This window comes from Oncorhynchus kisutch, linkage group LG8 (assembly GCF_002021735.2).
Source record: "Oncorhynchus kisutch isolate 150728-3 linkage group LG8, Okis_V2, whole genome shotgun sequence".
Lineage (NCBI taxonomy): Eukaryota > Metazoa > Chordata > Actinopteri > Salmoniformes > Salmonidae > Oncorhynchus > Oncorhynchus kisutch.
In genome coordinates this window covers 72,338,020-72,354,145 of record NC_034181.2, presented here as the reverse complement: position 1 = coordinate 72,354,145, position 16,126 = coordinate 72,338,020, and the positions used below count along the sequence as shown (strand labels likewise).

The window sequence follows — 16,126 nt, the reverse complement described above, 5'->3', positions numbered from 1 at the left end:
ATTTCACACCATCTGCCCCAACGCTTCATTAAAGATACATGAATGGGCTATCTTATGAGGAACAGGTGCTATTGTTAGTCCCAGAAGACTCGGCACTGAGGATCGGACTCTGAATACTTGAGGAAGAGCATCTGTAGTGATCAGTCAGACAGATAGTTGGCTGGGGCTGCTCCCTCTGCCAGCACACGCACCAACAGAGGTTTCCAGGGGTGAGAGAGGCCTCTCAACCACCTTGCAACATGTATCATCAATTCAGATGACCTGATGAAGTCTGTACCAGTCCAGAGTGCAATCTGTTTCGCTCTCAACGATGTGCTGGCATAATGAGAAATGGCACTAACTCTCAGTTTTAATTAGATTTAACATTGTGAATAAAATTTTAAATAAATAAAATAAAAAAAGAACACAAAAATATCTGTGAATATTATAAAAGATGACTGAAAATAAAGTGTGTAAAACCAGCTTGAGTATACAGTGAGATTCATTCTAACTGAATCAATGTCATTAGTGGAAGCATTGACATCAGCACTACAGTGTTGTAATGGTTTACAGCAGCAGCTAATCCTGGGGTCAGCCAGTACAGAGAGCAGAGCCAGCCAAAGGCCTGGGATTGACCATGGTCAGATTACCATTACACGCACTCAGAGTAACAGACAGGGCAGACATGAGAGAGAGCACTGCTTTTCTCTCCTATCACACACACACACACACACACACACACACACACACACACACACACACACACACACACACACACACACACACACAGTGACAAACACACGCATGCAAACAAACACATACAGGTGCAAATGGAGATGTACAAGCCATTACTGTGCTCAATAGGGCCCCTGTCAGCACCTATGCTCCTCACTGTCTGTAGCGGTCTTTAAACAGGGCCCAGGAGACACCCTGCAGCACTACCGACCCAGCCCAGCAGGCCCCCCCGCACCCCCAAACACTAACACAGTCTGATCCTCACCAAGCATCACTGGGATGCTGTCCTCTACCCCTATTTAAAGGAGGAGGGGAGTTGTTTTAACATGTCCAAATTCCCTCAATGTTGTCAAGATGAGATAGAAGACAGAAAAGGAAAGAACATGTTTTTTCTTACTGTGATTTAAAAGTTTGGAGCTGCTGAGAAGCACAGTGGGAGTCTCAGGTGAAATGTCTAAGCGGTAGCTGCCTGACACCCTCCGACGTGCTACCCAGATGTGTTTGGAGGAATATCAGACCTGTATGTGAGGTTTCATCTTTATTAATTTGATTTAAAGACAGTCACCCAGAGTGTATCAGTCTAATAACATGACTTTGTGCAGTGTTACATTATAAAGCTAAATAGACATTTAGGCAAAACTAGAAATCACTAACAGGGAGTCTAAATGTGCTTATTAAACCTACACTATTTCTGTCAGCCGTTCTGCCACAACTCCAGCATTCCCACTTTTCACATCTTACCTGAGGAGTTAGAAAATACATTGGGTTGATATAATTTGACCCAGAGAGGACTGGCTCCAGCTGTTACTGTAAGTGCTGATAGTTGACACGGCGTTCCCCCCTACTCTCTACTGAGTCACACACCAAACGCCTGCGAGTGGAAAGCACCTTAGGAGCTCCATTTGAAGGTAAAGCGATCTACAGGAAGCTGGTAGCCCTGGCTTCATCCCCACAGAAAGCACTGTAGCACTGACACCAGACGGCCATGTGAACTCAACACCCGGCCTGCTACTGTGCTGCTGCTGCTGCTGCTGCGGAGAGAGAGAGAGAGAGAGAGAGAGAGAGAGAGAGAGAGAGAGAGAGAGAGAGAGAGAGAGAGAGAGAGAGAGAGAGAGACAGAAGAGAGAGAGAGAGAGAGAGAGAGAGAGAGAGAGAGAGAGAGAGAGAGAGAGAGAGACAGAGAGACAGAGAGAGAGAGAGAGAGAGGGAGAGAGAGAGACAGAGACAGACAGAAAGAGAGAGAGAGAGAGAGAGAGAGAGAGAGAGAGACAGATATATAAAGAGAGAGAGAGAGACAGAGAGAGAGAGAGAGACAGAGAGAGAGAGAGAGAGAGAGAGAGAGAGAGAGGGATGGGCGAGTGCTTTCTGGAGCACAACCAGGAGTAAATTTACTGAATGGAACCAATCATGGGCTCTAGAGTCTGTGCATTACTTTGTTCTAGAGAGGTCAATTCATAAAACAATCCCAGAGATCCCCAAGCACACATTACTCCCACATCACAGGTCATTTATCAGTTAACCGCACTCCTCCAGTGTGACCGCACTACAGCTTTACACACTAATCCAACACAGGCTCTGACACAGAGGCACAGGCACACACACATGTACACACACAGGCACATACACATTCACAAAGACACAATGTGACAGCACAAAAGGGTGCGCACACACGCAAACACACCCACCCACCCACACACACAGTCAAGTGTAGTTGTGTTATCAAAGTCCCAGACATTGTGCTCTGTTTGGTATGTGATGGTAATCAGGCCAGTGGATCGATAGCACTGAGCCAGACTTTGATCCCTCAGCCTAGCTGGTATTAAGGCCAGGTCTCCACTTCCCTCCCCAAAACCTCCCTCCCCTCCACCCGCCTCCCCTCCACCCGCCTCAACTCCACCTCCCTCCCCTCCACCTCCCTCCCCTCCCCTCCCCTCCACCTGCCTCCCCTCCCCCTACCTCCCCTCCACCTGCCTCCCCTCCACCTGCCTCCCCTCCCCCTGCCTCCCCTCCCCCTGCCTCCCCTCCACCTGCCTCCCCTCCACCTGCCTCCCCTCCACCTGCCTCCCCTCCACCTGCCTCCTCTCCACCTGCCTCCCAGACTAGAGAACATTGTTCCCTCTGAAATGTGATCCCAATCTACTACAGAGGTCCAGGTCAGCAACAAAAGGTCGTTGTCCTGGACATGACTGTGACCCGTCTCCCCCTCCCTCGGACCCTGAGACCTCACATTTAGCCAGCAGGAAAAAGATTAACATCGGCTGCCAAAAGACACGTCATTCTCTATTCTGCTGGAGAGGCGTCTGAGCAAGAGCCTGACTAATAATACGCTACGCTACGCCGCTGCTCTTTGACAACAGGGACTGTCTGGAGGGTAGGGGAGGGGCATAGTGTCCACTCTCCCTCCAGTCTATCTGCAGCAGAGAACAGGATAAGGTGCAGAGGAATCCGACACTGGGGTGAGGCCGGGCCGTCTGGGGAATAACCAATAGATGACTTCTTGTTCCACTAATTCCTTACACAGTAAAACAAGCTCTCTTGGAATGGAGCCATTCCAATATGTCTATATTAAGTCTGCTGCTGTTAAAAAGCAGGTCAGACAGCACCCTCCAGCCAGCCCCCTCCCTCCCCCTGACTGCCCCTGGTTCCAGGCTGGCTCAAGAACTCTGCACTGACTGGAGGCCGCTGTACTCTCCTGTACTGTATGCCACACTGCCTCACTGGAAACCATACAGTATGTCAGTACACTGAAGGTTATACCTAAACAATTCTAGGACATTTAGAAGTGTGATGTTTAGGTTATGATAGAACAAGTCCTATGAGACTTTCCAATCATGATGCTGAAGATAAGAAGAGAATATGATGAAACATACCAGTATGTTGGTGAATGTTACTGATGTTCAGTAAATTGGTTGAAGCATTAACATGTTAAGAGTACAAAGCAGAAGAATGAAGCTACTCCCCTGAGAATAGATGTGATCAATGTAGATTCAACAGAGATTGTGTACTTAATGCAAATTCTTGAGTCTCAAATACCTTCAATGTAATTTAAGTTTGTAAATATTTAAAGTAATTTGATTTGTATTGGATATAAAATATCAAAGATAAGCCTTGGGGTTGAAATGTTACGTAGGGTACAAAAGCTGCTTTCATGATACTCTCTCTCTCTCTCGCACACAGAGGAGAGGACACAGAGACACACACACACACACACACGTACACACACGTACACACACACACACACACACACACACACACACACACACACACACACACACACACACACACACACACACACACACACACACACACACACACACACACCCACACTACCCCCTCTCCCAAATAAATGTCCTACTATTCCAGAACCACATTCTTACATTACTACCACCCCTACAATGTTACATTTCCAGAAAACATGAGATCTGTGTGGATGTTTTTTGTTAGGCACACAATGAAATAGAAGTGAAAAAATCCTATTCTGGCATGGTCTGGTCATGAAATTCAAAAGGTCTGCAGTAAACTGCTCAAATCCATGGGGACTCCCTCAAACAGCATGGATAATGACAGGAAAGATGCAAACAGACATAAACAAACCCACAAGTGAGTCTGGGCCTGGCATCATTATCCTGCGTATACATCCCACCTCTATGGGATTGGGAATAAGCAGAATGCCTCTGACCCTCACTGCAGGGGGGCAGGTGCAAGTTGTAAAAGAGGTCGGACATGACCTAGTCAGAGAGCCCACAATAACCATGGTGAACAGGCTGGGTGGATGTGAGGAATAGAAGGATATGAACTTTTGAAGTGTAGGAGAAAATGTGAAAAACTATTGGCATATGCCTGTGAAATCCTACAATCCCTCAACATACTGTTAGGAAAAAGGCCAATCTCTGAGGGGCAGGAAAACACATGCTCTCCACATAGCATTTTACATTGAATTATTTATCTTCTGATACGTTCATGTGTAAATCATCCCTTATAAAAATATACTTCTGATGTACAGTCATTTTTCTGATATTTTCTGATATAATTCGGTTTATTTAAAACCAACATATGATTTATATTTTATTTTAAACATCTACTGTTTCTGTGAATATAAAAGAACACAAAACAATTCTAACAACCTCACCATTGTGGAGACTGGGTGGGAGATTGAGCGGGAGTCTGGAGTGAGTTAATAAGAGACTGCAGTGTGTCTGGTGGTGGGACAGAGAGCTGGCTGGCTGGCGTTGGACCACCCCTAATCTAATAATGGCATTGTCCACACGGCGGCTGGCTGGCCTCTGGGCTGGAGGCTGGTCAGGAGGAGGCTGGAGTAGCAGGGGAGGACTTCCCCTTCTTCCTGTCCTCTCCTCTGCTCCCTCCACTCTGCACATAGACTGAGCCTCTGTCTTCACAATTGCCTCCCAGCTGCTGGGGCTTGGGAAAACAACAGAGTGGGCTCTGTTGTCCGGCAGAAAGCACGATTGTTACGAGGGACCACTTTATTACAGGCACATGAGTGTGCCGAGACATTAAAACACGCTCAAATGTCATGTGCACACCAAGTGACGGGCAAGAATAATTCTAGAGAAAAAACAAAACAATTCTGTGTCTGAATAACGGTGCAGGACAGAACGGGCCATTCATTGTGTTCCATAGGGAATGCTTGGACTCTCCTCCGCCCAAAAACAAAAAGGGTATTTTTTTGCTGCCATGGGCTGAATGCTTTGCTTTGCCACCCCGGCCCTAAGAAAACACGGGCCCCCTTTCTCCCTGCCGGCTGGCCGCACACACTAGATCCTATTAATGCAGCCCTCTCCCTGTGAGTGTGCCCACTGTGGAGGCCGAGGGCTGCGCAGAGCCAAAGACAAAACAGTTTGCTCAACATTAGCAGGGAAAACACTGGCCGAGCGGAGAGGGAGAGGATACTAAGTCAACTTCACACTGGAGGATGTGTTCTCCGTCAACTGATATTTTCCTTTGGAGCACGGGGTCCAATGAGTGCCAAGTATAAGGCGACTGGCCACCTTCATCCAGGAAAGGATTATGGGGAGCAATAGAGTTGTAAACAGGTGCTTTATAATGATATTCAGAGGTCATAGAGTATGGCTTTACGTATCATAGCTACGGTTGGCCTCGTTTCACTATCGATAATGAGCTGCTCCTGTTAGGGTTATGAAGTTTATTTAACAGTACTGTCTTATCACAGAGCTCACTAGGTTCCCTAATGCCGGGTGAGATGCACTACAGCTCCAGTGATCTGCTGTCTTGTGTTGAGTACTGTTATCACTAGCATTGAGCTACTATGAGAAGCTGCAGGGTCCTGGCATAAATGACTAACCAGCGCTGGTTTGGAATCCCCTCAGGTGACTAATTTAAGGCAGACACTCAGGTGTGACTTTACACATTACAACTGTTCATGTGACAGCCCTTGTCAAGATGCAGGCAGTTCATTAACGCAGCCTAAACAGGCGAGGTGTGGGAGCACAAAGACGCTGCCCTGCTGATAAAGACCGCTAGGAGATGTTGTGTCATTAACATCAATAATGGAGGCGTGTTTATGTACATGCTTACATCACCAACAAAGACATGTGCGTTCCTAGCATATGTTCCCCACACAAATGTGCCATTGTGTGCCAGGCAGGCAGCCTCTGTGAACCCATCACATCGTGTAAGTACTGGGGATGTGTATCTTTCAACATTTACACTCTCTCCAGTTTTCCATTCACAAGCTAGGGCCAAGTGTCAGAGGAAATGGTGCCTAATGCAATAATAAGGCCATTCAGTATCCCCACTCTCTGTGTGTACCTTAACCATGACTTAACAAAGAAAAGGAAGCCGGAAGAGTCTTTCAGCGGCAAAGCAGATGTACGTCGACAAAACCTACAGACCGAATCGTCCCAGATAGCCTGCACTGTTTGTGTTCATAACGTCTGAATGTGTTTTAACAGGCCAGCGACATTCCTAGTCTTGCTGTTCGTCCACTTAGCTTAATTTCCAAACCATCACAGCCATTGCTGAGGTTGTATCTATTAGGCCCTTTTTGTGCATCATTAAGTTTTAACAGGGGCGCGATAGCTTTACTGTTCAAATTGCACACGACTTTATTTAACGTCAGCGTTTCTTCTGCTTCCTGACAAGAAGTCACATTTCATAACTAATTAAATTGATCCCTCCCCCCGCCCAACACAGGCCACTAAACGGAATTATTTGCATTCAAGTGTCAATATATTAAATCGCAGGGGCTAATGAGTTGGGTCAACGCTTTCTTTTATCTCTCGTCTTGCATGTGCACATCTTCATCAGCTAACAGTCTCCTCCAACTGGTGGGCGATGTTATATAGGGCTGGATCTATAGAGCTATCTCCCTCCCTGGGCTCAAGCCGAGCTGATATGATGAGACCGTTAGGGCCCCCGAATAATCCCACTACTGCCAGCCTAGCGAACACCGTCTGGAAACACGCTATCACTCCCTGCTATATTATTCTCTTGCTATAATGCTAGCAGTTGGTCTGGCTGGGCTAATTGGGGAACTTACACATTCCCTTTAACAATGTCTATTTTGGTGCGTTTTGCCAATGCATTAACAAGAATCTCTTAGAAGATCATTTGCGCCCTGGAAAACAACAGAAACATCTGAGAGGCATAAATTAGGAGCCATTATCGTTGTTCAATTAGCAGCCTCCCTTGTGTTTATCTAAAGTTCATTTGAAATGATTCCCCATTATATGGTAGCAGTGTGCTTTGTTCTCACTAAAATGTTAACCAAATAAAATGTTGGGTGCAATTACCGTTCATTGGATTACAAGGGCAAAGCATATTGTGTGTAGACTACAGTACTGTACAGGCTCCTGAGTGGCGCAGCGGTCTAACGCACTGCCTCTCAGTGCAAGAGCTATCATTACAGACCCTGGTTCGATCCCGGACTGTATCACAATTACCGTTCATTGGATTACAAGGGCAAAGCATATTGTGTGTAGACTACAGTACTGTACAGGCTCCTGAGTGGCGCAGCGGTCTAACGCACTGCCTCTCAGTGCAAGAGCTATCATTACAGACCCTGGTTCGATCCCGGACTGTATCACAATTACCGTTCATTGGATTACAAGGGCAAAGCATATTGTGTGTAGACTACAGTACTGTACAGGCTCCTGAGTGGCGCAGCGGTCTAACGCACTGCCTCTCAGTGCAAGAGGTATCATTACAGACCCTGGTTCGATCTCGGGCTGTATCACGGCTGTGATCGGGAGTCCCATAGGGCGACGCACAATTGGCCCAGCATCGTCCGGGTTAGGGGAGGGTTTGGCCGGGGTAGGGGAGGGTTTGGCCGGGGTAGGGGAGGGTTTGGCCGGGGTAGGGGAGGGTTTGGCCGGGTGAAGGGAGGGTTTGGCCGGGGTAGGTCGTAATTGTAAATAAGAATTTGTTCTTAACTGACTTAAGTTAAATAAAAATACAGTGAGGCAGTAAATTGGGTGAATTACTGTATTGGCTTGTGTCAAATGATCTTAAGATAGGATGTGATGGGCAAGGTACCCTATTACAATGTCTGTAAATAATGAAAACCGAGCAGGAGCCAGAGTGACCTTTAAAGACTATGGCTCGGGGCAGAAATGGACCACTTAGGCTGGGGGTGGATATCTACAAACTGTAGTCAATGACTCTTGCATTTGCCCTGATAATCTCCTGTATGTTCCACTATAGGTTAGAATACTACGAGTCATGTTCAAGGAATAAGTGTGTGACTCAGAGACACACAAATAGGAGAGCCACACAGCACACTGCTGCAGTAGACTTGGAGCAGCACACCTGCACACTGACTAGCATAGCGGCAGTAGCACCTTACAGACAGACAGACAGACAGACAGACAGACAGACAGACAGACAGACAGACAGACAGACAGACAGACAGACAGACAGACAGACAGACAGACAGACAGACAGACAGACAGACAGACAGACAGACAGACAGACAGACCCCATATAGAGGGGAGAGGGATTGTTGCCTTCATTCAAAAACCAATGTGTGTGTGACACAAAGGACTCTGTGTTTAATTAGGAGGTCCCTATTGGCTGGGCAGACAGGACCCGCTTTTATAGAGCTTCCCCTGTGAATTCTATCAGCGCTTTGCAACACTGGGACATGGAGCTGCATCCTGAACATCTCTAAACAGGCTGCTATTCTTTCTAATGTGTTTATGTGGGATTTCAAAAACAGACTAGAGAGAGACCGCGAAAGACTGGTAGGTTAATAAAAGCAAATGATGTATTCAGGAATTTGTGTCTTAGTCTGTTCATCAATGATAATGGTGAAGAAGAAAAAAATGATTAAATTACAGCTCAATGAGTATTTGCATGTAATGGAATGAATTCTACCTTGAGACAGACACAAGTGTGTAACTTCAACTGGATGCCAATTTCAGCCTTTAAAAGCATACACTGTCAACAATGGTTTGATTGTGTAAAGGAAGCTTTTGTGTCAACCAGGGAATTTATTGAAAGTTCCCTAGTCATACCTTCAAAATATATATCAAGTGAGAAAGGAAGCTGCAACTGATTAACCCTCTATTGGGGCCCTGGCCTGCCCCTGGACCCCTGGGCTCTGGACCCCTGGGCCCTGGACCCCTGGGCCTGTCATGCTTCTTCAAGCTCTACTGCTGTTAAATGACCACAGCAAAGGGAGGGAGGGAGGCCGGCTCCACAGCCCTGGGGATACTGTGCTGCACATATGAGAGGAATCAGGCCCTCACTAGCTCTTGAGCAGGGCCATATATATGTCTGTCTGTCTGTCTGTCTGTCTGTCTGTCTGTCTGTCTGTCTGTCTGTCTGTCTGTCTGTCTGTCTGTCTGTCTGTCTGTCTGTCTGTCTGTCTGTCTGTTTGTCTGTCTGTCTGTCTGTCTGTCAGCCAGCCAGCCAGCCAGCCAGGCCCCTGAAAGTAGAGCTTCTCCTCAGGCTCTCTCTACACCTTCTCTATGTTAACAGTCTATAACCTATAACAACACCTATAACGCACTGATAAACACACAAACCCATAGGATACACACACACACATACACACACAAATACAAGCACGGACATATAACATATAAAGGCACCCACACACATGTACACAAGTTCTACAGTATGTGTGAGTTGTTGTGTTGTGGTGTTGCTGTGCTTTATAGGAGTGTGTCTGCCTGGCAGGCTGGGATGTGGAGGTGGTTAGCTAGCCCTTGTGTAATTAAATAGTATCTTTAATCTGGGAACTGTCTGTAGCTATTATCATTTAACCCTTAGAAGTCCCCTGCTGTTCCTCCACACCATTTAAAACCACATGTGAGGAAACCTTTTCCACTTTGAAGTGAGGGCTGACAACAAGGCACTGGTCTTTTCTCTTTTAACTAAGGCAATGGAACTTCTTTAAAGCCAAACAACAAGTACCAACCAGCACACTCTGTGCTCTTGGTAGATGCTATGGGGGGGGCAAAATATTATGGCGAGGAAATAATTATGTTTGTATTAAATTATAGTTTTTTTTACCTTGTATATTTTTGTAGTAACATCAATACATGTAATATTTCAATAACCTTAAGTCCAAAATAGCTCCAAATAGAACACAGATATAAGAACAATAATTATCTATATAAAGTGAATCTACAATAGGGATCATTCCCAGCCAGAGGGACAAATAGAGATGAATAAAGTATAGAGTGACTCAAAATGAGTGGATCAGTGGACGGTATAAGTCCTGGGAGGGGTGTGGATGTAGCCACCTTGTGCAGGCTGGAGGGCTTGGAGGAGAGGGGGTTGGGAGATTGAGGGAGATGGGGTTGGGAGATTGGGGGAGATGGGGTTGGGAGATTGAGGGAGATGGGGTTGGGAGATTGGGGAGATGGGGTTGGGAGATTGGGGGAGATGGGGTTGGGAGATTAGGGGAGAGAGGGTTGGGAGATTGGGGGGGAGGAGGTTGGGAGATTGGGGAGAAGGGGGTTGGGAGATTGAGGGAGAGGGGGTTGGGGAGGTGGAGGGAGAGGGGGTTGGGAGATTGGGGGAGAGGGGGTTGGGAGATTGGGGGAGAGGAGGTTGGGAGATTGGGGGAGAGGAGGTTGGGAGATTGGGGGAGAGGGGGTTGGGAGATTGAGGGAGATGGGGTTGGGAGATTGGGGGAGAGGAGGTTGGGAGATTGAGGGAGAGGGGGGTTGGGAGATTGGGGGAGAGGAGGTTAGGAGAGTAAGGGTTGACAGCGGAAGTCACGTGGAGGTCCTTCACAGGAGCAGGAAGAGGGAAAGCAGCTCTGAGCTAGATAAGTAGAACCAGACCTGGATTAAAAGCGTGAACCAACAATGGTCTCCATAGAAAACCCATATCAGTGGGATCTTTATATCACTGCTAAACATACGGTGCAACAATGCCAGCTCAGAGTTACAATTATAAACATAGGTAATAATGTATGGATTGTTATTGTGTTATTGTGAATGTGAGGACAGACAGACACATTGTAATTGACCTAACAGGGGTTTTCTGATTAAAAGCATCCCCCATTTCATCTGGGGAGCTCCATTCCTTAACCTGCACCGTGTGAAGATAAATGTCAGCCTTTCAGGGAATATTTATTATCTTGTGTGTGTGTGTATGTGTGTGTGTGTGTGTGTGTCACTTCGACTCACACCGTACCAGCCCCATCTTTCAGGAATGCATGGACTGTTGCCATCCCCATGCACAGGAGATACACGGCAGCTCAGAAGCCTCGTGAGAGAGCAGGAATTTCCACCTGGCCTATATCTGTGTGAGAGCTCTGAGGGCAGAGGGGCTGGAGGATTGGGGGCTTTGTGGGGATGGGGCCTGTTACTATAGCCAGAAAGCTGCACTCCATCATAGCACGGCAAGCCAGCCCCCCCCCCCCCCAAACCTCTCTGACCCCCACCTGTCATCACAACCTCCCAGTCAGTTGGCCTCTGTGGGCAGGGAGCAGACCTTCAAACAATTACCACCCCCAATAGACTGACCAAGAGGTCTTCTGAGTCTGGAGTTGCCACTGGGTTGGATCAAATACAGCCATTAGAGAAACTAATAAAAATTCCTCCAATCCATGGCCATTATCTCTATATAAAAAAAATCCTCTTCACAGAAACATGTGTTTGGCCAACAACAGCAGTCACCACCATTTTATTAAGTCATTTCATAGACTGCTACCCATACTGCTAACATATGGCTGTGCTGCCATTCACTCCTATATAATTACAGAAAGCCATATGAAAGACAGCCTGGGCTCTGACGTTAAAATAAAACCGGACTTGTTGCTATTGGGGAGGAATAAAAAGTGGGTGTGATTGTCAAGGAGACAGCCCCTAACAGTCCAATCGAGTGCCGGTCGATGTGGCTGATTGATGCAGAGGCTAAACAAACAGGCAGAACAGAGCTCTGCTTAGCGTCTATTTCTGCCTTTCTGTCTTCTTAACTCACTGGCTTTCCATGGTCGCATTCACACAGCTTTGATGACTCTGTTACGTAAGAAACACATGCTCTGTTACGGATCAGATTTACTTCAACATTTTGCTTTTAATTGTCACAAGCCTCTAGTTGATACCTAATGGTGTTTATCAAGTTTAATACTTGATTCACATAACAGTAATCTCTCCCTGAGAGGAATTTAACAATAACAAGGGACGACTAGAGGAAAGAAAAACGAGTTAAAAAAACACAGAGCCTTGATCTTTAAACTTCTGATAAGCCCCTAACACCGTAATCACAACATCTGCTATCTTAAAACAAGTGACATTGTAATCCCGAAGGACAAAGACTCAATCTCTCTCCCTCCTCTAAGTAGAACTAGATGAAAAGAGAGAGAAGGCCATTCAAAAGAAGACTCGATTAAATTGGACCATGCCTTGTTCCAGACCGCTCTGCCTGTTTCTGCACACCCCTCCCTAACTCCCTCCGTCCTTGCATCTCTCCCTCCCTCCATCCCCCCCCTCTCTCGCCCCTTCCTCCTCCTTCCTTCCTTCCTTCCTTCCTTCCTTCCTTCCTTCCTTCCTTCCTTCCTTCCTTCCTTCCTTCCTTCCTTCCTTCCTTCCTTCCTTCCTTCCTTCCTTCCTTCCTTCCTTCCTTCCTTCCTTCCTTCCCTCCCTCCCTCCCTCCCTCCCTCCCTCCCTCCCTCCCTCCCTACGTCCTTTCCTCCCTCCCTCCCTCCGTCCCTCCCTCCCTCCCCTCTCTCTATCCCCTCTCTCTCTCCCCTCCCTCCATCCCCTCTCTCTCTACCCCCCTCCCTTCCTCCCCTCTCTCTCTCCCCTCTCTCTCTATCCCCTCCCTCCCCCGTCCCTCTCTCCCCTCCCTCCCTCCGTCCCTCCATGAAAACCCCTGAAAGTGCATGGCATGCCAGGGAGGGTGTCCAGTTACGGTCCTGGAGGTTTTATTTGTACTCCTCCGGTCCGGTTTACAATCCCCACTGATGTGATCAGTTACATCATCAATACAGCACCAGAATCTGAAGCGCTTTCCACCTGGAGCTAAACTACAAGCACTTTGATGGTGAGGAGGAGGATCTGTAGTAAAGTCCACTGTTCTCCATACTAACAGCAGGGTAACCCAATCCCCCAGTGCTGTTTTACCACTGCTAAAAGTCTGCAACATGCAGACTGGAAGCTTGTTTAGAGTACTAATTCACTCAAAGCTGTTGTATATTAAGAGGACGGGGGCATTTTTAAGAGCAGGACTAACGAAAACAGAGTGCCGCCGAGGTGCCTCGCTACCTCGCCCCGGCCTGCCTCATCCCTCCCCTCATCCCTTTGGTTGGCCATCTTTACGAGCAGCCAGACCAGCCCCACAGAGGACAGAGTAAAACTGGGTCACGAGGGGAGAAAATGTAATGAAGTAAGCATTAAAGGACTTGCGGTAGGATAAACAAAATGTCTAACATGATCAAACTGATTTGAAGTTGTTGTGAGAGTAATCTATGCTTGATAAGGGCCTGGTGAGGGTTGTAAACAAGCAGATAGACTGAGGGGAGTGCAGCAGATGGTGTAAATATGTGTCTCTTTTGTTTAATTGTAGATATAGTGGTGTTTCATCAGGACAGATCACAGGGACAGAGTCTGGGGAAGGCTGCCTTGGCTGGAGACACAGATCTTTACATCTAGGGGCCTCTCTATCTGTTTGAAATAGAGCCATATAGAGCCTCCCCAAGTGTGGTGGAAGAGATATAACACCCTCGTCACTGAACTGCTCATCAAGGGGAATTTCCAGGTAGCACATTAGTCTTTTACCACAGCATGAAAGAGTGGAGTGTGGACCTGTCAAAGTATGATGTGTTGTGGTGCTGTGTGAGTGAGCCCAGGAGTAAAGACTCTTTATTAAGGGGACTTGGTCCCAGGGCATAGGGTGCTCTATTCTAGAGGGTATGCTAGTGAGGGTACTGTGCTAGAGAGCAGAGTGAGATCCTCTTTGGTGGAGTGATGGGGAGTCATTTCTCACAAACACACTGGACAGTGACAGCAGCACCAGAGGCCAGCTCTCCGGCCTCTCCAGCAGAAGCAGACATTGACAGTGGGGCCTTTCTCTTGGGAAGTGCACTTGAAAGGGGGATTTTCATGGCCCAGCACTAAATCCTGCTTTTGTGCTTAATGCCGTGTAAATCCAAGGGGTTTGCTTTGCTGCTATGCCTCTACACATCACAGGGTCTGTGGACTGGGGAGAGTCCTGGAGGAGTGGAGAGGGAAGGGGGTGAAGAGGGGCTCTATAGCCCCCTCCACCATTCAACTGGGACCTTTACAAAGTACAGATTTTCAGCAAGGAAAAACATGTTTACATCAAAGTATGGAACTGATAATGAAGCCATTTGTGATGGTGAATTGAGAGGAGAATTATGTTTTAATGATCCTCCTCGGAACAGAGAACAGAGACATGAAGAGAGAGAGAATAGACAAAGAGAGAAGTGAGAGACTGAGAGAGAGGCCGGAGGAGACTGAGAAGCAAGAGCGAGAGGGAGAGAGAGAGAGAGAGAGAGAGCCAGAGACTGAGAGACAGAGAGAGAGAGAGAGAGAGAGAGAGAGACAGAGACTGAGAGAGAGAGATAGGGTTCGTGTGTTGGTAGTGGGTGTGTGTTGGTAGTGAGTGTGTGTTGGTAGTGAGTGTGTGTTGGTAGTGAGTGTGTGTTGGTAGTAGTGTGTGGTAGTGAGTGTGTGTGGTAGTGGGTGTGTGTTGGTAGTGGTGTGTGTTGGTAGTGGGTGTGTGTTGGTAGTGAGTGTGTTGGGTGCGTGTTGGTAGTGAGTGTGTGTTGGTAGTGGGTGTGTGTTGGGTGTGTGTTGGTAGTGAGTGTGTGTTGGTAGTGGGTGTTGTTGGTAGTGAGGTGGTTGGTGTGTGGTAGTAGTGTGTGTTGGTAGTGGTGTTTGTTGGTAGTGAGTGTGTGTTGGGTGTGTGTTGGTAGTGGGTGTGTGTTGGTAGTGAGTGTGTGTTGGTAGTGGGTGTGTGTTGGTATTGGGTGTGTGTCGGTAGTGAGGGTGTCGGTAGTGAGTGTGTGTTGGTAGTGGGTGTGTGTTGGTAGTGGGTGTGTGTTGGTAGTGAGTGTGTGTTGGTAGTGGGTGTGTGTTGGTAGTGGGTGTGTGTTGGGTGTGTTGGTAGTGGGTGTGTGTTGGTAGTGGGTGTGTGTTGGGTGTGTGTTGGTAGTGAGTGTGTGTTGGTAGTGGGTGTTCATTGGTAGTGAGTGTGTGTTGGGTGTGTTTTGGTAGTGGGTGTGTGTTGGTAGTGAGTGTGTGTTGGTATTGAGTGTGTGTTGGTAATGAGTGTGTGTCAGTAGTGAGTGTGTGTTAGTAGTGGGTGTGTGTTGGTAATGAGTGTGTGTTGGTAATGAGTGTGTTGGTAATGAGTGTGTGTTGGTAGTGAGTGTGTGTTGGTAGTGAGTGTGGTAGTGAGTGTGTGTTGGTAGTGAGTGTGTGTGATAGTGGGTGTGTGTTTTTGGAATGGTGGTGTTGGTAGTGAGTGGTGTTGGTAGTGGTGTGTGTTGGTATGAGTGTGTGTGGTAGTGAGTGTGTGTTGGTAAGAGTGTGTGTGTTGTTAATGAGTGTGTGTTGGTAGTGAGTGTTGGTTGGTTAATGGGAAGTGTGTTGGTAGTGAGTGTGTGTTGGTAATGAGTGTGTTGGTAGTGAGTGTTGTTGGTAGTGAGTGTGTGTTGTAGTGAGTGTGTAGTAGTAGCAGGATAAGTAATAGTGGGTCATAGTAAAGACTGCTCCTGGCACCAGATACAGTAAAGCCTTGATTTCCTCAGACGTCTGGCTGGGGCAACGGCCTTGACTACAGCCAGCCACTGACCGACCACCCTTACCCAGAGTAGCCAGCCTGTCTGTATCCAACACTCAGCATGGGTGGTCCCTAACCTGACCACACTGTACTGTACCACCTCACCAACACACACACCCAACACTCCCCACATACACATCCCACACACTGGCACTCTCCCTCC

At 47.4% G+C, this 16,126-nt stretch overlaps 1 protein-coding gene across 1 annotated transcript in view; it reads right to left on the bottom strand.

Annotated features, from left to right (window-relative positions):
* Positions 1-16,126, bottom strand: part of LOC116374881 (transcription factor SOX-6) — a 201,694-nt gene that overhangs the window by 55,205 nt on the left and 130,363 nt on the right. Inside the window, exons 9-10 of the mRNA XM_031831135.1 lie at positions 2,787-2,801; positions 1,727-1,745 (exon numbers count right to left, since the gene is read on the bottom strand). Of these exons, the coding sequence (XP_031686995.1) occupies positions 1,727-1,745; positions 2,787-2,801 (34 nt within the window). The remainder of the gene's footprint in view (positions 1-1,726; positions 1,746-2,786; positions 2,802-16,126) is intronic.